Source organism: Dermacentor andersoni, chromosome 3 (assembly GCF_023375885.2).
Source record: "Dermacentor andersoni chromosome 3, qqDerAnde1_hic_scaffold, whole genome shotgun sequence".
Lineage (NCBI taxonomy): Eukaryota > Metazoa > Arthropoda > Arachnida > Ixodida > Ixodidae > Dermacentor > Dermacentor andersoni.
Genome location: NC_092816.1, coordinates 107,648,545 through 107,671,166, shown reverse-complemented (window position 1 = coordinate 107,671,166; position 22,622 = coordinate 107,648,545). Strand labels below are relative to the sequence as shown.

Here is a 22,622-nt window from a genome sequence, read left to right as displayed (position 1 = left end):
CGTGGCTGTTTCGATCTTCACGATAAGGAGGATACCAGCTGTTCGCGAATTCTGCCCGGGGACGTCGTTCCGTGGAACAAGCTGACGTGACCGCGTGTTGACCCGAGTGAAAGTGCGCGATCTCACATGACGCCGTGTGCGAGAGAATGACCTCGGTGGATCGCTCCCCTGCGCTCAACGGTCCTCCGCGCTGCGAGAATCGATTCGCTTTGAGCACTCACGTCTGTCGCAAAGGGAAACACGTCGCGTCAGGGGCGGCTGTCGGCCTCCAGACGGATGAGTTGTCAAGCATAGTAGAGCCCGACCGGGCTGACTTCCGCGTCTGCGCGATTAGGTGACGTGCGCTCCTGGTCGCTTTTGGATGTGGGCAGCCCCCCTTGCCATTCGTTTTTTCTCTTCTTGAGGCTACTTCTCGCTCGGCTAGTTGCAAAAGCCGCGCGACGGGAGTGGTTGACTTCCGAACCTGCTCTGCGCGGTGGAGTTGTCGATACTTCCGGCAGTCTCTAGTCTCGTTACGTCCATCTGTTTGCGAGGTTCTTGCCGAAGCAGTTTTGTGACAGCGCTCAAGATCACGGCAGCTCAACTGTTTGGGTGGCCCGTCGTATACTCTGTAGCTGCCTAGGTAACCGAGTATAACAGGATCGCGATCTTGTTATCCGTGTCTCAAAGGAGTAAGCACGTCACAGCTGTCAATAGACCCCAGGAAGGTATCCTCGCACGCATTTTCCTGCACGCCATCTACAAATATCTCACATCGAAGCGTGTTAGATTGCGCATAGGTAAGCTCATCTCTGGTAATCTGCTGCCGTGGTATAGGGTAATTGATTGACACGAACTACTATATGTCAAACTTTTTGTGTGTCTCTGTTTCGGAAAGAGCAATCAAGTGACGTTCAGACGCGTGGTGACGTGACGTCACGTCCTAGGGTGATTCTCGCGGCTAATGTCTATATTTCCCGACTCCGCCTTAACTCGGCGTACCAATTCTCAGGCCGGGGCAGCCCGACGACGTCCCGGTCAGCCCGCCTAACCGCGTTCCAGATAACGGGCGCGCACAAAAGGGAGCAAACGACGTAAAAGCTGCACCCCGTATCTCTCGCAGCGCAGAAGACGCACCGCCGCCGCTGCGCTGACCTCAAACGCGCTGCTGACCCAGACTCCTCCATTGTCCGAAGAATACTACACACAACTGACGGCCCGACTCGTGCGGCCGCCAGCCCCCGCCGCAAACCACATAGCTGCGCGGATCTGGGTCGAAGAGGATCCCTCGTCTATTGTTGGCCAACGACAGCGGCATCTTTCTCATTATTCTCGAAGCCACACTACAGGCAACGGTACCCCGTGTATTTCTTTTTCTTTTTCCCACGCTAGAACAAACTTTGAGAAACACCAGAGCCTCCTTTTCGCATTCAGCGACGTCGAACGAGGTGAGAAGGCCCAGGCAACAGAAAAAAGAAGGGGGGAGCTCCTCATCCTCTTTCAGCCGTGGCGCTCGGAATTGGCTTTCTCTTGTTGCAGTCCCGCTGCGTGTTGTCTGCCTGTGGGAGGCAGCTGCTGCATCTATTCTTCCGAGGCGAGCGTATATATACATACTGCGCACGATCGGGGAACAACCCTGGCATTCACGACGAATAGGGTCGAAAGCGAGAAAGCGCTGTTGTGCCGTTCCTACGGCGCCGTGTGTACGCGAACGGGAGGATAACGACCATCGGGGAGAAAAAGAAAAAGAAGCCGAGTTGGTGCTACGTGTGTGTCCTTGTGAGTGTTCGTGTTTGTTTACGCTTATGCGTGGCATATGCAAATGCGAATGATCTTCTGCTTCAGTAAGATCGCTGAAGTCAGCGCGACTATACCACCCACTGCTGCGGACGAAAGATACGCAAGTTTCGGGAAACAAACGTGAAAATGCGCGACGAGCTGTCAACGTCTTCGAGTTGTGCTCGCCGGTAACCTCGCCGTAGGTCCAAGTGCTTGCTTACGCTTCTCGTGACTGGAAACCCAACAGCTGGTCGGTGCCAAACGGAGCGAAGATGTCGGCGATGGACGAGCACGGTATGAACGAGAAGAACCGGGCCATCTGCTTCCTCCAGCAGCGGCCGGCCAACGTGTTCAGCCGGGCGTTCGAGAAGCAGAACACCTACTTTGAGACAGGTAAGGCGTGCGTAGCAACCCGGCGTGCTTTTGTACACACGTTGTTGCCTCATCATTGCTGTATAAAGACGAGTGTTACTGGGCTTGTAAAAGAAAAGAAATGTTAGAGTGACATTTACTGATAACGCTTAGGCTTCGTGTTCAGCCGTTGCGCATCATACCACCGGCCAAGCAGTCCAGCGTCATCTAGAAATAATAGATCGTCAAGTATACGGATATACAGCATGCTATAGAAATCGGGGATACGCTGTAGGCATCCAGGGAACATTGAAGACATATCGTAAACATTTCGAAGATACGCTGTACCATTTGAAAAGTTTCTTTTGCCGTTACATTTCTTGCTTCGCTATCGTCGTCAAAACTGCTGTGCAACTACAGGACAGTCCGGAACCGACATTCAGAGAGTTAGACTATGTGTTAGCATAGCTTTCCAATACTAACAAGCTTTAAGCACGTGTTTAGATGATTCTCTAGCATACAGTGTGAGCTAGCTTGTGCCTCTGATTCGTTCCTTCGCCACATGAACAACCAAACTGACTTACTTTTTCTTGATTTTCGTAAACCGTTTTACAAGGTGTCGCATATTAAGCTAATATGCGAACTTAAATATACAGGACTCCCTGAACTGTTCGTTTGTTGTATACATACTAATTCACTCAATACCAAACAGTTCCTTCAGACCGGTAGAAAACTGTCGGATTGGTTTCCTAATCTTTTTCCGTGTACCACAGGGCATTATCATCGGTGCTCTTCTATTTTTATTTTATATATTACCGACATTATTCACACTATCGAAGGTCGGTTACAAGTTCGGTTATTTCGTTATGACTGGGTGTTTTTCAAGGATTGATTAAAGCAGCATATATAGTAGCTTGAATACTATTCCTGCATTGTGCAGGGGGCTGGGATAGAAGCTCATCATAGATACAAGCATATCACTTCGAATGACACGTAATATATATCGACTATACTTCGCATCTATCACTCAGATACATCACCTCTTCACGAAATTAGCAGCTACAAAAATCTAGGAGTCACAATAAGCAACACTTTATCCTGGAAAATTCAGATAAACAACATTTGTTCATCAACTTTCTCACAGTTGCGCCTTTTTTGAAGCCAAAATTCAAAATTCCAATATTGTGTCAACCCCGTACAACGTAAAACATGTCTTGCTACTTTTCATTGATTAGACGCAAATTGGAATATGTGTGTGTAGTTCGGGATCTCTGCACCAAAAATGACATCAATGGGCTTGAAAGCTTCTAAAAAAAGAACTGTTAGATCTACATTCAATAATTATTCAATATTCTACTCTCCCACAGAATTAATAAAGGTTAACGGCATTCAACCGCTCGAGTTTAGAAGGAAGAAACAATGACTTCATTTCCTCAGTCTGCTTCACACTAACAAGTTATCTCTCAGCCCAGCTCCAAAAAACCGCCGCCGTAGCTCAGCGCACGGCCGTGCCCAGTGGCTGTGACGATGCGCTACGTAGCACGAGGTCCCGGGTTCGATCCCGTTGCTGTGGCCGAATTCCAATGGAAATGGAAAGGAAAAACGCCGGCGTACCGAGCCTTGGATGCACGTTAAGAAACCTTAAGTGATCAAAATTATTGCGGAGTCCCCCAGTACGGCTTCCTCGTAATCAGATCGCGGTTATGACACTTAGAACTCCAGAACCTATATCTTTTTTAAAGCCATTGGCATTTTTATGGCAGTACGCATTTAGCGAGGAGACAAGCTATTCACCTTAGGCGGAAGCGTTGACCCTGTATTTTGCGCCAACGTAGACATGCAGGTATTCTTTTCATTTTAGTACTATAACGTACCTGAATTTATCTGAATTCACGTCATAACTTGCAATAATAATAGCCTGTTCTTAATTGTAAATTTCTTCATCATTCATTTGTTTTCTTGTCTGCTTGGTGATGTCTCAAAAAGCATACACTGCCTGACAAGGCCATGCCGCCCTTACAAGCAGCATCAAATGGAAGCATACGTATGCAAAACAAGCAGATAAAAATATAAAAAAGACAACTCTAACGTATCAACACGAACAAAGCAAAATTATGGTATTCTGTGAAACAGTCAAATAATATCCAAATAACAGGCACTCAGAAAACAACTCGCAGATCACATTAAAAGCATAAATATCAACAGTAACTTGAAGCAATGAAGACAATTGAATAATTCTCTTAGCGGATTACAATGTATTTGAAGTAGGCTCCGGCAAGAAAGCTCATAATTTTCCGGCAGTTGCACGGCGTAGTTCTTACGTATAATGCGTCTAAAGCAATATGATATTCACTTGTTCACTTTGATGCCTGCTAAATAATGATCCGATCATAATATTTGTTCGCGAATGCGCTGCACATATTAGGGTACCTCTCAGCATATATATGTGTGGAGTACGTGCATTTAAGCTGAGCGTTTACTTTAAATTGCGCTTTATCTGGCTTATACTGACAAAAAAAATCCAAACCTAGTTTATATTTTAACTTTTTCATTATCATTATTCCCAATGTTTTAAATTATTCAATAATAAATACATGGATCATCTTTGGCGACGCGTCAGCGGGTTAATTTCGCACTTCGCAGTAGCTGCACTTTGAACGTTCCAAAAATCGGCACCGTACCGCTTTCGCCTTAGTTATAGCCTGATGGTGTATATAAAATATCGGCTGGAATCGCAGCGCGGGTATCGCGGCGAACGCGAATTAAAATATTTGTTGAATCTGCATTTGAAGTTTTAAAGCGAATAGCCTTCCTTGTTTGTTTACCACGTTTCGATGGTCGCAGTGCCCGGACTTTCTCATCTTAGAATGAGAAGACGGTAGCGGACTAAGAGGAAGAGCGGGCTTCAACAAAGACGGAGCCAGTAGACAGAAAGTTGTTCACTCTCGGTGAGGAAAAGGCACCGGTGGCTATGCGGTCCCCGCTGGTTGGTCGAAGAGGTGCTGACGTCGTGCCAGGGGTGGGTGAACCTTGTGGTGTCGGCGAAGGCAGTGCTTCCAGGGTGCTGCTAAGATGACAGCGCTAGAAAAGGAACAACGTTTTCAACGAAAAGAGCTAGAAAGGCGACGCAGGGCTCGGTAACAACGTGCGGATGCCAAGTTTGCAGAAGAACGGGAAGAAACTTTGCGCCAATCACTTTTACGGATAATTCAGCGGAATTCGAAAGTGGTCTTCTTACTTGACAGTCATCTTGATGGATCCTGAATAACTTATTGCCATACTGCAGTACCTGTTGCGCCGTGCGCCTCTCCATTCATGAAGGCCGGGAGGCAACACGTGTTTTGCTTTCTCCAAGGACACGTTCCACTTTCTCAGTGTTTCGCAACGCCTCCTTGGCGCTGACCTTTAACGCCGGAGGTCACATTAGAAGGCAGTTAGCGGCTCCTGCGACAATGTGGCAGAACGGACGCAGTGTATAGCGATGGTACGTGTGGCTCGTCCGAAAACCCATTTGTGTTGAGACTTTCGGGACAATGTCACACTCGATCCTCGTGTCACGTTGTTACGCTGTTACTTGACCTTTATCTTTATTTGCGTTAGCATTAGGAGTCTCAAAGTGGAGAAAAGTATATGTGCATGGTGTGGTGAAAGCCGGAAATGGTGTAGAAGTATGTATACCTCTAAATGTAGGTGTGCATACATATACACACACCTACACCTCAGCGCCATGCGCTTTTTTCATCCACTTTCATTTCCATTATTTCAGTTATTAAGCCCAAGTCATTTCCCCTATGTTGTCCTTGGTGTCAGTGTTTGTTAGCTTCTTATGATATATATAGGGCTTCTTGACGATGGTCCACTCCGGACCACCGTCAGTTGCACTCCGCTCCTCCAAGAGGCAGGACGTGTCGAGTGAGCTCATGAACAACATTTTGCAATGGGTGAGCGCTGTTTAAATCGGTGATCCGGGACGTCAAAGAGCTGCAACGTAGTGCTAACGAATTTCTCGCCCCTTTACCGCTAAATCTCCACTGAATTTTTGTTCTTGCGGTTTGCTTCTGGCATGTGGGCATTCAAGTATGTTCTGTGCGAGGCAGAACATGCAGGCTTGCATATTACGATTAAGCCAGGCGACAAATTAGCTGTCACAGAACTATGCGGTTTTACGCGACGGGAACAGTATAAGATGCCAAGTCTGATGTGCTCGTATGCAGTTTACTCCGTGAGTGGTACATACTCAGTACTCCAAGTCGGCATCAAAGAGCTTTTTTTTTTTTTTTTCGAATAGCGGTAGCTACCCAGTCACGCATACAGAGGTCGAATGTCGGCGGGAAGGAGGCTCGTTCAAGAGCGACACGCATGCGCACATTTGCATGTACTCAGTGACCCAAGTTGTTCCGATGGTTCGTTTCGAACCCTGTTACCTCAACACAGCAGCCCTATAACCCAAGCAGCCCGTGAAGTATGCAAGGAACGCCAACGCATTAAAAATGCGGCAGAACCCATCTGACGACGATTGTCGACGGCAATGCGTGTAGCATTGAACCAGTATAGCGCTACAATGTGTTGCCACCGTCGAAACGCATTCTGTATGGGGGCGTGTACTTCAAAAGAACTATCTCGCTTTTTCCCAACGAACACTCCGCGCCATGTAGCGGCGGCGCCACGAAGCCTGCACGTAGCCTCCGAAATCAAAGGCGCGCTGGTGACGCGCGAGCGCCGAGAAACGGGTCATGCAACAGCCGTGCAACTCTCTCGCGCTCCTTTCTGGACACGCTGCTGCATTTAGTGACGCTGTCGAGAAGTCCGCGCACGGTCTCCGAGACTAGTGAGCGCGAACGCCGTGAATTGCTCCCTCACTGGCCGCTGACCGCGCTCGCAGTGGCACATGCTCGTTGACCAAAGTTGGCGAGAGGTGAAGAGCGGTGCATACCCAGTTCATTTGTGGCACAGCGTGCTCGAGTGTCGTGTTTATGTCCTTGAAGAACCAGTGCGACGTGAGTTTGATTACATTCACCATGGGGAGTGATTTTAAAGGTTTTCTAATGGTACATTCGGCTGGTTGAAATTGCGCATCGCGAAAAGCAACCGTGCTCCTTTGCCGGGCTTCCCTCTACACTCGCTGCGCCACCTAACGGAATCGCCGTAAAGTCCGCAGGTTCGATTCCGCCTAGCGTCGCAGAAATTTAAAGGATTTTCTTTTATCATTGTAAAGCGGCACATTTTCATGGTGGCACATACTTAGTTGCCCAAATTGGCGTCAAAGACGCTCATTGAAAATCGGCACAGACTTAATGACACATGTCCAGTGACCCAAGCTGGTATAATTATAGAGGTTCATTGAAGAGCAGCACAGACCGAGTGGTGCATACCCATTGCTCGAAGTCGACGTCAAAGATGTTCATTGAAGAGCGGTACGTACCCAGTACCACGTTCCTAGTTCCGCCTCCCCAATAATTCATGTCGTCGCGAAAGAGGTTCGTTAAAGAGTTGCACGTAGTTACGACATACTCAGCGACCCAAGTTAGTCTGACGGCTGGTTTTGAACACTACTCTTTCAGCACATGAGCCCATTGGAACATGGACTACACAGTGACCCAGGTTGGCGGAAAAATGGTTAGTTAGTTAGTTAGTTAGTTAGTGAGTTAGTTAGTTAGTTAGATAGATAGATAGATAGATAGATAGATAGATAGATAGATAGATAGATAGATAGATAGATAGATAGATAGATAGATAGATAGATAGATAGATAGATAGATAGATAGATAGATAGATAGATAGATAGATAGATAGATAGATAGATAGATAGATAGCCCCTGGAAAATGCATCATGTATCCTGTTAATGCTAATCGCATTAAAACGATAGAAATCGATAGAGATTTTTCACCTTCCACAGCGCTTCCATCCCTATAGGCCTGCAACCGCTCTCATATCGCCGACGCACGGAATCGCTAAAGTTTCTGCTTTGCATTATTAACTCCTCGTGCCGTATTTCAACAGATAATTATCTAAGTCCTCCTAAACCATCCAATACTAGAAGTCACCATCACCTAAACATTGCGCCATATTTTGCCAGTTCAGACATTTTTAAATACGGTATCTTTCCCCGTATTATTGAATATTGGAATTCTTCGCCTGGTAATTCTCTGATTTTAAGCTTATTTTTAGCGACCACTGAATAGGTGGTTATTTTCATTGAGTCTGTGTTATTCATATGGCCTTTGTTATTTGTCATTGTCCTGCTTTTCATACCCACTCCTGCAAAATAGGCCAATATGGCTGCAGTATCTAAAAGTAAATAAATAAATAAAACTGCTGTTCGCACAACCCAGCCCGCGACCCATATTCGGGCACAAGCCTACAGGCAGCAGACAGAAGCCAGCACTTGCAAAGTGCTTTACAAACACACGTTGCAATTAGTTAACAGCTATTGTGCTTCCTGTTACCATAGATCTAATCAAAACCAACCGCGTACGCTAGTCAAGTGTTAAAGCGTAGTTTTGTTTGCATCCTCCCCGCATACAATTTGCGGACGCCGGCGCCTTACTGCCTTTCTTCGTTGGGTCACGAAGGGTTAGGGCCAGAACTATTCACATGACTCATGCCCGTGGCGGTGGTGGTTGGCAGGTGGCGTCTGTTCTATGAAGTATCACATTTTAAGCGTATACCTTTCTTTGCCTCTCACAGAATGTACGTGGTGCTCACAACCTTGCGCACTTTAGTAAATGCGAATGTTGCGCGAAGACTCGGTAGACATTCTTAGTTGGGCGTCCGCAGCAGCTCTGCGAACACAGGAAAGCCGCGGAGGCGACAGTGCGCGTGAGCAGTACGCAGGAGCACTCACGGTCCCTTGCGTGCGCCCGGCGCTTTTCGAAAGGTGCGTAGCGCCCGCTGCGTGCTCTGCGGGCTTTGCGGACGCGTTCTCGCGTGTCCACGAAAGCGCATTTTTCGATATGGCTCCGGCCGAAGATATGACTCCGGCTTGTGGTTTGGCTTCGTGGCGGCAGATATTGGCTGCACAGTTTCAGGGGCTGGCATATGGCGGCGCTGAGTAGCACAAGTCAGCAATCCCTTTCTCAACTTTTGCGTCCGCGGCCAACTATTGCCGCCTCGTGCGCGCGCGCTTAGCTACGTACGCACGAATTTGCGCGCTGCGTACGTGGGTGGTTGCAGACACCCAACTGAAACGGTCTAGTTATGTCTTTTACAGGACAGCGTTACACCGTATTCGGAACGTCTTCGACCATTCAAAGAACCTTGTGTTCGTCCATATGACATGTTCATCTTATTAGAACTACACAGTTTTTAGAAAAGTCACATGTGTGACCGACGTGCCGAGACTCCATCCTACATAGGTCTAAGAGGTCATTTTGCCGTGCAGTTGTATCGTATGTGCGTATGTGCAGTGCAAGAGCAGCTTTCAGAATGCGTGCTTTTGTTGGATTCATGCACTTGGCGGCCTAAATATCGGCTTGTCGATCTATATGCATGTTGCCCATATCTAAAAAAATATCGCAGTTTCTACCGAAAGGCGAGCATCGATTGCGATAGCGCATTAGTAGCCAGCTATACGAAGTAAGGATAGTAGTTTTATTCGCTGTAGCAACTCGAAAACATTCGCTTACTAAATAAATTAACAAGCGTGGTGTCACGGGCGCACACGCAAACATAAACACATCTCACTCGATGAGCGCGGACACTCGCTGTCAAAGTGCTGAAGTGGGGAACAGCGGCAGCAGCGAGCGAATTGACCTTCTTGCTGCCTCTCGCTTCACCGCGAACTAAGGGGCTAGAACATAGCGCTCACGAAGCTATGAGCGCACGGCCCACCTAGACTCTGTACTGATCGCAGATCGCTTTCAAGATAGGGCCCGCGCGGCTGACTCTACTCAACGCAGATCGCTTCCAACATAAAGCCAGCGCAGCCGCGCTCATCCACGCCACACGCACCCTCCGCCAGACTAGAACTCCCTCCCCCCTCGGGCGCTTTGCGCGCTGCGGAAGACGGCGTGCTTCGTCACCTCCTTTCTCCCTTGAGCGCCCGAGATCGAGTCACCATCCTCGGCTCACACTCGCAGCTATAGCACACGGCGCGCGGCCACGATGTTATCGCACTTGGACTTTATACGGAACATCACAGCGACGCCGACGCCGATGAAGACCGGTGGAAATGCGCCTGGGGTGCGCAATAAAAAAGTAGATGACTAATGGGCAACGCATCTGGCCCCAAACTACGCATTACTGCAACAGCGTGAGTTCCAACACCCGGGTTATCCAAATATTTATTTGTTTGTTGTTTGTGTTGTTTTCTCGATGTGGTGAGGGTGTAGTTGAGGATGAGAAGGTGGTCTAGCGACGGCGGCGTAACGGAACGGACAGACATACTAGTACTGCGAATGCTGCATCGAGCTTCTTCGCAGTGCGATAAAAAGAAATTAAAAAATTTTTATGAACCATGGTGTAGTATCAACAAGCTCTAATGAGTAAAGAGGATTGGCCAGAAGGTTTTAATTAGCCAGTCTTATAGTAATTACCGTTGTGTTGCACATTTATTTCTCTAGGACTGGGTATATTTTTTTATTGTTTTATAAAGATACAAACAATTCATGGCATCGCTTTCAACCGCATTGTGGTGCTTCTGGTACAGCTTCTTCAATTACATAAGTGGTTTGGAATCGATGGGGCCGGGTTTGTCATTAGGAACGTAAAATGACATACTTATTTAGACAGGTAATAACTGCTTTAAGTACTCTTTTATTCCCAGAACCATTGCAGAATAGAATAGCCCTGCCGATGATGTTATAACACAGGATTCATTGTCTTCATTTGAGAAATATTTACAATAATTATTTGAGCCGTGTTACTTATGTTTACGTGTGCCTTATTTCTTGTGGTATTTAGGGTTTGTTAGGCGTGAGTGTTATCTGATCTCGTTCTGTCTTTTCGGTGTTATTTGGGGTGTGCTGTTTTGTCTCTCAATTATTTGTATTATTCATCACTTTTTCTGCTTTTGACATTTAACAAATTCTTATATTCATTCACTATTATATAGGTAGCACTTATTTTATCGTGTTTGTGCATTTTTATGTAAACACTTTTTTACGTATCACACCTGCTATGATCTCTATTCAAGATCGCAGCACTTATTTTATCGTGTTTGTGCATTTTTATGTAAACACTTTTTTACGTATCACACCTTCTATGATCTCTATTCAAGATCGCAGTATCCGTAAATAAATAAATAAATAAATATGATGTTCGGCATGAACAGTATACTGTTCTCTTCGTATAAAAGTGTTGCATGAGAGTTTTTGTTTTGGGAACCTGTGCTACGCGGGCGGCTTTGCCGGTAATTCTGCGCTTACGTCACAACCACAAAAAACGTTTACCCTTGAACTGAATGCCCGAAAGCAGTATAGACGTTTATTTGCCAATTTTCCTGCGCAGCGAAAGTAAAACCACATTGTCTACAGTCGACCCTCACGTCCACTTTAGCGAGGAAATTAAGTCTTTTTCTCGTACTTCCGACTTACTTACAGCGCGTATTCCGTAGGTCCCGGCCCAATGTACTCGAATAACGCGCTCTTTTTCCCTGGTTTCCGCGAATGTGGCTCTGGAGAGCGTTTGCTTGCTCTCTCCTTACCTCCATTTAGCGGTGCCAAGCCTCTTTTGGCGAGTGGCGCCATCTCTTGACGAGCGGGCGAAGCAGGGAAGCTCTCTGGCGCGCTTCGCCGCAAAGCGCGGCCGGCCTCGGTCGGGACACCCAAGAAACGCACAATAAAAAGTCTTCGCGCCGCCTAGTGCGTCCCTTCACATCGATGCTCCGCGGCTCTAGCCCCCGCGCCTTCGTGTCATTCTACTTGCTCGTTTCTTTTTTCTGTTTTTATACAGCTCAGTTTGTGCACTATCGCGTGCAGAGCGTATGCCACGTTCTCCCGAGTTCAATGTTCCGGGCCCCGTCAACGCACCTCCGTGGAATCTTGCTGCCGGTTGGGCTTCTCCGCGGTACCGGGCTGCACGGCGGCGAAGTGTGTGTGCTGCAGTGATCCGCAAAGCGGCTCGTTCTCTAGGAGCCACCGCCTACGCGCCACTGCGGTCGTTTTGACAGCCGCCGGCGTTTCTCCGCCCGTCGCCGCAGACGTGCGCTATCAACGACTGGCTGCGTTGTATTCGTCGGTGGCATTGTCATCGGGGGGAGAGGACGTGATTTTTAGGCGGCCGGCCTCGCGGTGCGCGTTTCGGTGGGTACGACGTCGACTGTCGTTTTTTTTTCTTCTTCGAACTCGGTCCGTTGCACGCTCCCTGCTCGCGCACTGTCGAGGTGTGCGCGACTGCATGCGCGCAGGTGGTATGGTTTGTCACTTTGGCGATGATCATGATGATGGTTATGACGATGTTTGAATTGGCGCGCTTTGGTGAAAGTTTACTCTGAGCTCACAGCTGCCGTCGCAATATCCCATACTATCCTTATTTTTTTTGTGGGGGGGGGGGGGGGGAGGGGGATTCCTTGCACGCGGTTTGGTGTTAACAGTATCAACTCAATTCGATGGTAAGAAGCATGGAGCTCGCAAGGAGAAGAACTTGCAAGGAGCCGAATCGTGCGGGACTTGTTGCGTATGCTTTGCCAGCAGCGCGCTTATGAAAACTCCGTGATCTACCAGTGAACAGAGAGCGTATAGTGCGCGTCACCGACCCTAGTCAAATGTGCGCGACGGATATGCACCGAGAGACCAGCGGGAGCATTTGAACTACCTCCTCGTTGGGAAGTGACTCTTGTTTTTCTTTTTTTTAATCTGACGTCCAAAACGGAGAAGAAAAAAACATACCTCGGGGCATCGTCGTGCATCGGGGGTATGCGCACATCCGTCAAAGTGTTTCCTTTGTTTTGCTATACACGTCCCTGGTCTCACACTGAAAAAAAAAAACAGTATAGCTCTCGCTACGTGGGCGACGTGAAAGTCGTAACTTACGGTTAGCGCGACACCGGCGTCAGGTAAATTCACGCCTTATACACTATACCGCGAGCACAGAGGCGTTGCATCAGATAAGTGACCCTGTCGCGAGAGCGACGAAGCGGATCCCCAACCGTACTACTACACACGCACTGAACAGTGTCACTCCGTCACGCCCTGGAGGCAAGGTATAGCAACAGAAGCGAACTCACTGTAACACGCGGGAAGGTGAAGTAATAAAATCAAAAGAGAGCACGAGCTCGACTCGCATTCCAGATTCTGCTGTGTTCGCGTTCCCTTTAGAGTTTCCTTCCTTTTTTTTTTTTTTTTTTTTTTCGCTGGCACCAAGCTAGGCGTCCCTTCCGTATATAGGAAAGTCGGAGTGGATGTACGCGCCGGGCGCACCTATGCAGCGGACGGTGCTTCCTTATTTGTTTGCTCTACGGCCGGGCGAAAAAAAATCTGTCACGAGTATTTTTGGTGTGTCGTCGCTCGCTCTCTCATAGCTGTCACGACGAAGAAGAAGCGAGGCAACCCTTCTCACTATACCCCATCGCTCCCGTTTCTGCTGCTACTCCGCGCGCTGCCAGCCTTGCTCCCTTCTGTCATTCTCTTCCACTTTTGAAAACTATTTTGTGCGTTGTCTTCTCCGTTTCTTTATCTTCCGCTCTCTCTCTCTCTCTCTTTCACTCGTTTCGTTGGGAGCGCGTGCAAGCGCCGACGCTGCCTCCTTTTCCCCCCTCCCATACCCCGCTTCTTCTACGTCCGTTTTCGGTGCAACCAAACGCGCACCTGCGGGTTCGTTGACCTCTGGAAGCGCTATATTTGTCGCCGCTCCTCAGATTCGGTTCTGCGGATAACAGCCAGGCAGAACAGTAAAAGAAAGGAACTCCTCTTCCTTCTCGTCGTCGTAGTCGCGCGTGAAACAAACCAAGTCCGCGGACGGAACGAGTAGGGAGAAGCGACGTAAAGGCGAAGAGAGAAGACGGCGGCAGCGCCGCGCATACCTACTACCTATATGACTCGAATCGCGCGAGCACGCCGAAAGAGCTTTGAATTAACTTTACGAAGGGGAATTTATGGCCTCTTCCCGAAACGTGGAGCCGGGACGCCGTATTTCACCGGGGATTCGTTCGACTAGAGCCGCCTATTTCGCCGGCGTCATTTCCGTCTCGCGTGTGCGTAACCACTTTTTGCGTTTCCGTTTTGCTTAACTCTTTCGCGTTATACTACTTCGCGTTGAGTGGTGAAGCAGCGGAGTCTCTCGTCGCCTGCTCCACGGTATACCCGCACCGGCCCGATGGTCCGAAAGAAATGCGCTGTCATAAAACGCTAACACACTGCGGATGCGACAGGACGGAGCCGTCTTTAACTTACGAACTTTCGTACGCTTTTTTTTTTCTTTTTTAATACAGGTGCCGCATGCGAAGCCCGTTCTTCATGTCAGTATGTTTGTACTACACATACATCGAATTGCCTTATTGGCAAAAGGACTTACTGCGACGCCACGATGATCTATCTCTTTTGATATGACCTAACTATCCCATTATCCTTATTTTAAGAGCTTATTCGAATGTGAGAGAGATGCTTTATAGCGATGGTATGCACTGGCGCCGTAGAACGAGCACGTTTTGCATTTTCCTGAACGACGCTGTCCAGACGTATATATTGAGAGTTCGAGCAATGGAGACATCTATGTAAGAGCTATGCAACTGAGGTTGATATGCAAGATATATGTACATATGGTTATGATGACGATGAACGCCTACTGTAATATAACAGCCTTTCATTTAGGTGTATAACCACCGGGATGCGACCGTCGGAGTAGCCTGGTGTAGTTTGTGGTGCAAGCACTCGTCTAAGCAGTACGGTTCGAAAGGAGCCTCTACAATAACGCGGCCTGGCAGAAGCGGTTTTGCTTCTGCTACGGAACGAGCTACAGGCACGGTTGACTACACTGGAGGATACCTTCGCTGAACCCTGCATGCCCGTATGAGCAACATATAGCCAGATATATTCAAGCCCGGTCAGAAACAAGTTCGCTTTCAAAACAGCCTTTATTCACTCAGTGAGGAAGCTAAGCTGGCCAAGCTGCGAAAGCGCCAGCTTAGGTGCGCTTAGGAAATTTGAATGATAGCCACACGAGTAATGAAAAGAAACGGTTTGCCCAAAATAAAGCGTTTCTTCGGATTATAGAACACACACTGACTGAATTATTAAGCGATATTGTTGCGCCTTTCCAGCGACAGTGTGAGCCGCCTAAAGATGCTGTGACGTCATCTTTTGGTCCCTTCCTTCTACGAGGCAGCATTTTTCAGTTTTCCGGTGCAGAGCAAAAAGTTTACGAACCTTATTTCAGACGCTGTGCGCCGATCGGCGCACACCGTGTCCTCTTTGTCCTTGCCTAGGTGACGTAGCACGAAATAAGAGCGCGTCCGTGAACTTGCGGCTAAGCCAGCTTGTCTAGCGCCGAGCACCGAGCACGTCATTGGTGGCCCCCACAATTACCATCCGCCAGTCGCGCGTGCAGTCCGCTCCCCTTTCCGCCGAAATGTGGCTCGTGTAATCCAAGTTTTCACTTGTTGCGTCATAGCAGACGCTCTTTTACACACGCATACGTCAGTGTCTTAAAGAACCGTCTGCAGACTTTCGTTAATCTACGCCCGAGGATCGAGCAAACAGTGCACCGCCTTTGTCGCCGTGCGGCCCGATACAGCGTCCGTTCTGCCGCGTCATGGCGCGTTGCTTCGTCAGCTTCGTCGCGTGACGAAGGTGAACTCTGAATCGCAAGATGCTCACGCTCAGCGTGGTCGAGTTCGAGGTGACCACGGTCACCGAGATCGTCGTCCAGCACTCCCGCTCCTCGAGTCGCGCCAGCGGCGTGGAATCGCCGGCGGCAGCCACCCCGAGCAAGGACTGCGGCGGGAGCGGCTTCGAGCTGAAGCGGCGCTCGGGCGCGTCGTCTTCGGCGACGATGGACGACCCGTGTGGCGACGGCGACGAGACGCAAGGTAAACCGGCCGGCGTGGTTCGGCTCGTGCGCCGTTGTCTCTCCGCGTGATTAACTTGTGCAGCACGGCAACACGTGATCTAACATGTTGAGCGGACGATAAACAGCACACATTCTCGTGTGAGGGGCCTTCTGTTAAGGCGATGTTTCAGCACTCTTTCGGTTTGCGTGCGGCTCGTGTAATCGGCCCTGCCCCTCCGGTGGCGTTGCCTTAATTTTGGGTTGTAAGCGTATAATGTGTATTCTCCGTTCGTACGGTGTCCCCTCGCTGCACAAGTTTATCGCGGCACTGTGTTAGCATGGTCACTTCGATGATTGTGACGGAAGAACGAGCACAAGTATAGTTTAGCGAGCGCAAGGGTATGGAGCAAGCGTATATAGGGAGTCGTTTATTTCTTCGTTTTATCGCACCGAGTATATGCACTCGCTTGGTCAAGGAGTGGCAGTTTCTCTGATCACTTAAATCACTGATGGCTTTTTATTGGTGACGTTGAAGGAGCCCCCCCCCCCCCCCCCCCCCTCCCCTCCTTCCTCAGCAACCTTCACAGAGCAGAAGGTGGCTGCAAGAAAGAAACCAAGCAATTACAGAAAGACGATCTTTAATGAATACATGAGCTTCGTCTCTTCCCGTACGCTCTGAAAACAATAGTGTGACCTATGCGTGCGCGAGGACAAGTGCACACTTCGTGCACAGAAACCCACAAACCACGAGCACTTAGTGGAGGTAATGGACCGTACTTGTACAGGTATCAATCTACATTTGTCAAAGCCACCAGTGTATACGGCCAGCCATGGGTTCGTTGGGCGTTCGTTGATATTCCGAGAAAGCCCTCCTCGGGTGCCTGTGTTCCTGCGTCTGGCGAAGGATCACAAAAGGAGAAGCCGTTAGAGAACGAGCGAGCAATTAATCTGGCTAACCACGCCGCCGAACGTTACAACGTGGGAGACGCCAAAAAACGTGATGTTGGCAGCTGTGCATGCAAATGCAGCTACACGCTTGCGAGGCACGCGTTGTAAATTGTTCCATACACGTGTCGTGTTCTTAAAGTCGGTAGTAGTTGCCGCAGAGTATTTTGTGTCTTTTTTTTTTTTTCGTTGGGAGCGACCGTTGTAATATACGACCACGTTTGTTTCGGCTGTCACGGAATATGGACCACGCACGAAGTCGTTTTTCAGTGACTGCGAATGGCTGCTAGATAGGGGTGTATCGAGCCATCTGCTTCTTTTTTTTTTTTCATAGTGGTACGACCATCAGGCTCGTTCCAGTAATTGAATTTTCCTTTACATTGTACCGTGCTATATTAGATTGTCTTTTCTTTTTTCTCAGTGTCCATATACTGTTGCCAAGTTTCAGTCCCTCGATCGGTTAGTTCTTGCATAGTCCTGTTATAAAATAGAGCGCAAGTCATTTCCCCAAGTATGCTTTGAGAGTTATTAGAGTTACTAAAAAATAAATGAATTGCTTGCACAGAGATTGTAATCTTTAGAACATTTGCTATGCTTAATATATATACGTGACGTGGCTGTACCCGCGCTTACACCTTTCATGAATTTTTCATCAGTGCATTTTCTCATGTCTATTTCGTACCATTTTTAATGTTTTCTTCGTTTTAATTGCATCATTATGTATTATGCATGTAAGTAGACGCGCCTTGTCCAGGTGGCTAAACTTTCTCCCTGCTCTCGTTAACTATTATAAGTAAGCATTCTCTCATATCGCATGAATAGGCCTAGAGCCATCATTTAATTAAATAAATGATTATCTCTCTCTCCTTATCTCTCTCTCTCTCTGTGTCCATATAATTGCTATCGCAACAAACAAGAAATTACTTTCACGTCAGCTTAAGGAGACTTGAAGATATCGGAAGAGTGCACATGTCTCTCCCTCGTAGCACGGTTTATCCGAGTGGTACACCATTGCTTCCTCCTCTCGGTCCTCTCTGTAATATGTTGCTTCCACGTTATAGAAGAACGACGTGCACATAACCGTCGCAATAGTGCTCCATATGCAAAAATGTCTACAGGCGTCTTTCTGCTAAGTCTGTAGGTTGCCTACAGACAGTTTGTAGACTCTCGACAATACACTTTATTGCGATAGTAGTTATATGGACACTCCCGGTGCATTTCTGCCGTCGCCGTGAGGTTCCGTATGAGTGAAAGCATGCGAGGGTGAGCCGGCGAACACGGTTCAATCTCGCGTGCGCGAGCGTGGAACGCTGCCCAGATGCATGCCCTCTCCTGTGGCGCGCCAGGCCAAAGCCACCTAGGGTGGTAAGACGAGGGAGGAGGGGCGTTCTTCTCCGGCGGCTGCTAGGATGCCTCGATCTGATCCTCGCCCGCCGCTCCATACAGAGTGGAGACAACGGCGGCGTCTACTACGGCGTTGGCCACGCTAACCGCGGACGTCGTAGTAGACGCCTTTGGCGGACGATCTAGGGAATCGTTTCCGGCGCTCGTGTGTCTTGAAAGCGATCTGCGACGTGGCCAAAGTGCGCGCTTGCGCGGGCCTCATCTTCAAAGCGATCTGCGATGTTTCAGAGTGCGCGTAGTGCTGGTCGCTCCGTATGCGCTGTGCTTTTGACATTTCGTTCGCGTTGAAACGACAGATGCACGGAGGTCAATTGGCTCGCGACTGCTGCCGCGATTCCTAACTCCACCATTTTCACAGACAGTTCCCGCTGTCATCGAGCGAGATGTGTTCATGTTTACCCGTGCCCGCGTGACATCGTGCTGGTTAGTTTAGTTAAAACCCGTTGACGGGCTAGTTGCTTTGAATTCATGATAGAATGTGTAAGCGCGACTGAACAAGGACGGAGAAACAAGCAGACACACAAGGACAGCGCGGCCTACGTGTGTCTGCTTCTTTCTACGTCCTCGTTGAGTCACGCTTATACACATTCTATCATTGTCAATATAGTTAGTAAGCGAATGTTTGCAATTTCATACGGCCGACAAAACTACCATTCTTACTTCGTACAGCTATCTACTAATTTGCTATCGCAATCGGTGCTTCTCCTTTCGGGCGGATCCGCGAATTTTTTTCGTCGACGGAACGGTCTTTCTGCAAGCAACCCACCTGGAAAGCTATACGGACCGCTATATAGTCCAAAGACTCGCTAATGAGATCCGTTAACGGGCAGTGTATAAACTACGCACAGCCAAAGGACAAGACAGGAAAAGCGGTCCCGAAGCAATCTATATTGACAAAGCGAATACTTATACCAAACGCATTTCCGTAAGCGCTCGGCGACTTCCAAGGCGTGACTAGAAACTATTCTCTCCCGTTGCACTCCCGCACTCGCGCCGAGGGTAATGCGTGCGGCACAGTCGCACAGCTCTTCGCAGGAAAACGAGCGGTATTTGTTTGCACGGATCTCGGGCGCAATACCACTGGAGTGCACTCCGGGACGATTGGCACGGCGCGAGCCGCTGCGAAAAAAACCCCGCCGCTCATGCGGGCCGAAGCCGCAAACGACAGCGAGTGCGTGATCGGGGACGCGCAAGAGGCACGAATGCCGAGAGGTATCAAGTGGTGGGGCGGCTGTGTGCATTAGCCGATGTGTGCGCGACACTTCAGCGAAATAAAGGAGTGAACCTGAGTCCTGTGTTTACCTCTGAGAGGAAGAATGTGAGTTGGAGCGAGCGACATTGTGGTTCCGGGGAACTTATATAGTTTGACTTCCGTTTAATGCATTGAAAACCCCCCTAGTATGAGTGTTACAAATGCGGGGTCGGAATACACCCGTGCATAATTTGCATAAGACAGAATTAGGGCACTTGAACGAGAAAGTACGCGGCGTAAGTGGCAAATAGGTAAAACACAAAGGCATAGACTTAACTTATGCGATCTAGAAGTACACGAGCAGATAAGTACGTTAAATGTAAGCCACTTTCTCTCTGTGTGTGTGTGTGTGTGTGTGTGTGCGTGCGTGCGTGCGTGCGTGCGTGCGTGCGTGTGCGTGTGTGTGTGTGTGTGCGTGCGTGTGTGTGTGTGTGCGTGCGTGCGTGCGTGTGCGTGTGTGTGTGTGCGTGCGTGTGTGTGTGTGTGTGTGTGTGAACAATGCGCAGTGCGTTTCATAAACACAGAAGGGCCGGTGATGGTCGGCATTTGGTTAGGTCTCGGGATTATGTACCCGTAAAGTTTTCCATGAAGCCCACTAGAGCGAAATATGAAGCAGTTCTCCACTGGAGCGGTGAGCATCGCCGTTCACTCAGCATGGAAATTGTGAGTACAGTAAAATATGTTGCTGGGGCAGTTGGTCGAAGACAGTTATCGTAATAAAGGATAGTGCACATGGATTTGCCTAAACAGCGTCCTTGTGGTTTCAACCGGCTTTGTGAATTTGCAAAGTGATGGTTGTCAACGAAATATTGATATAGAAATAAAATAATTTGTAACTGTTATTCGTGTGGACGGAGGCTTATTAGCTTCATTCGCTTAGGAATATATATGATTGGTTTTGGATATTTATAGCCATAAAGCGCAACAAATAATGCTCGCCCAAACGCTGCAATACTCACTTGGAGGAACGCTTGATGTTACTTTGAATTAAATTTTGTTGAAAAGAACGAAAAAAAAATAGAAAGTAAGCATGCAATTGGCATTTTGGTTATCGAAAATATTCCATTTCAGCGTTTCCTTTATTGTCTACGACTTCATTGTTCCCACTCTGACAAATACAATTTTATATTACAAGTTAGACAATAATCGTAATTAAGTCATTCAATCGGGAAAAAAATTACTCGCGATACCCAACTCGACATTGAACCCTTGGTTTTGTTCGGCGATTGATAGTCGGGACACCATGTTTGAGTAGCGGGTATTTCCTGTAATCCTTTTTAACTCCGTAGGAGTACTATTTATTTATTTATTTATTTATTTATTTATTTATTTATTTATTTATTTATTTAACATAGAGAACACTTCAGACAGTGGGTCAAGAGAGAGGCAACACCGTTTTTCTGTCTCGTTTTGTTAACTGTGTTGTTCGCCTGCTCGTAGGGTGGTCAACTTGACCAACTTGGCACACTTTTGATGTAGTATAAGTTTGCACCGAAGTATACCTCTTTCGTGGTATATGGCTCGCCGAAGTGAAGGTTACTGTTTTCTTGAGTCTTCGTGTTTCTGTGGCTCTGTCATCCGTATTCGCGAATGTCGGGCTTGGAAATATGTCTATCAAGAAGAACCTCATTTATACCTACTCAAGAACAATTCTATTTTGTGAATTTTATTATGTGGAGATCAAATTTAGCAGCTTTGTACATGTGTTTTCTGATCGTTGCGTCTATCATGGTCGCCGTTTTAAGCAAAGTTATCATGCCAGAGAAGGTGAATCGCCGGCGCTACCTGTAGACCAGCCTGTAGAGCAACCTCTCCTTATATAAGATCAATGAAAGAACGGCTCCTCATTCGCATTCTGATGTCTTTCTTTTATTCCTTTCTTGTTCTTTTTCTTTTGTTCTGCCTTTTTCTTTCTTTTTTGAAGGGCAGCTTGAAAGCCTTCAGGACGAAATAATCACAGACGCAGAACGACCGAACCCGCCTCTTTCTTTCGTGCAGCCTGGTACTGGCTTCTTCCCAGAATATTTCTCTCCTTGGAACGTGGTTTACAGCAGAGCAGGCATTGCAGTGCGCTGGCAAGTGCGCCAATTCATCTTTAGTTAACTTTTGTTCATGTTCCCTGGCTCGATCATTCAGGCACCGTCCCGTCTGCCCCACGTAAGACTTGCCACACACCAGGGATTATTTTTCATACAGAACTCTTACATTGCATTTGGCGTACGGCTTGGTAGGGTTCTTTCCGCAGCCTTGCCTTCATTTAGGATCACCGGAGGTGCGAGGGCAGAGCCGCGCCAGCTTAAAAGAGGCTAAAAAGACAAGGGGGACTCCAAACCTGCCTGCCACGTTCCTTGTGTTGCGAATGACCCTGTGAACATACGGTACCACTTCAGGTGTGGCGGCCATAGTAGTCGTCCTCACCATTGCCCTAGATCCTTCTACCTTCTGAAGGAGGGTTTCCACCGCTGGCGTTACCATCGAGTCAGGGAACCCTGCGTCTTAAGACGGGAAATCTCATTGTGTAATGCGAGGTGCATCCTGTGCACGTACGACTTCCGGAGAGCTGATTCTAAACAGAGCATCGCTACTTCTCGTTTTACTATCCTTGACTGGAAGGAGTCACATGACAGCAAACTGCTGTGACCGAGAGAAGTACTGCCAGCACGCGTGCATGGTCTTTAGCAAACGAAATGCTTAGATCTAAAAAACGCAGGGAATTTCCGATTGGAAGTTCCTGAGTAAAAGAAATCCTTTTATCGAGTCGGCCAAGAATGGCTAAGATGCTGTAACAACTATTCGTTAAAATGCTGTCACAATATATGCAGTAAATACGAACCAGGCCAAATACAAGTTCTTTTCAAGTGCCAGCATACGCGGCTCATGTCCTCGGCCCAATGATAAGAATAAATGGACCAATCCACTGGGGCAAGCACGGCGTCATTCAGTCGATGTAGAGCCCTCGGCTGTATCCGCTGACCGCGACTAAAGAAA

At 48.1% G+C, this 22,622-nt stretch overlaps 1 protein-coding gene across 6 annotated transcripts in view; it reads left to right on the top strand.

The window, feature by feature from the left end:
• Nucleotides 1-348: 348 nt before the first annotated feature.
• Liprin-gamma (liprin protein kazrin) overlaps nt 349-22,622 on the top strand; it is a 210,703-nt gene continuing 188,429 nt past the window's right edge. For 5 of the 6 annotated variants that reach the window (XR_007601392.2, XR_008614131.1, XM_050186647.2 and 2 more), the window contains exon 1: nt 12,621-16,073. Coding sequence is in view for 4 of the 6 variants with exons in the window: in XM_050186647.2 (XP_050042604.1) it covers nt 15,854-16,073 (220 nt within the window). In the remaining 2 variants the exon portion in view is untranslated. Of the gene's footprint in view, nt 2,152-12,620; nt 16,074-22,622 lie in introns of those variants that run through there. The other variant, XM_050186654.3, reaches the window with a different exon arrangement.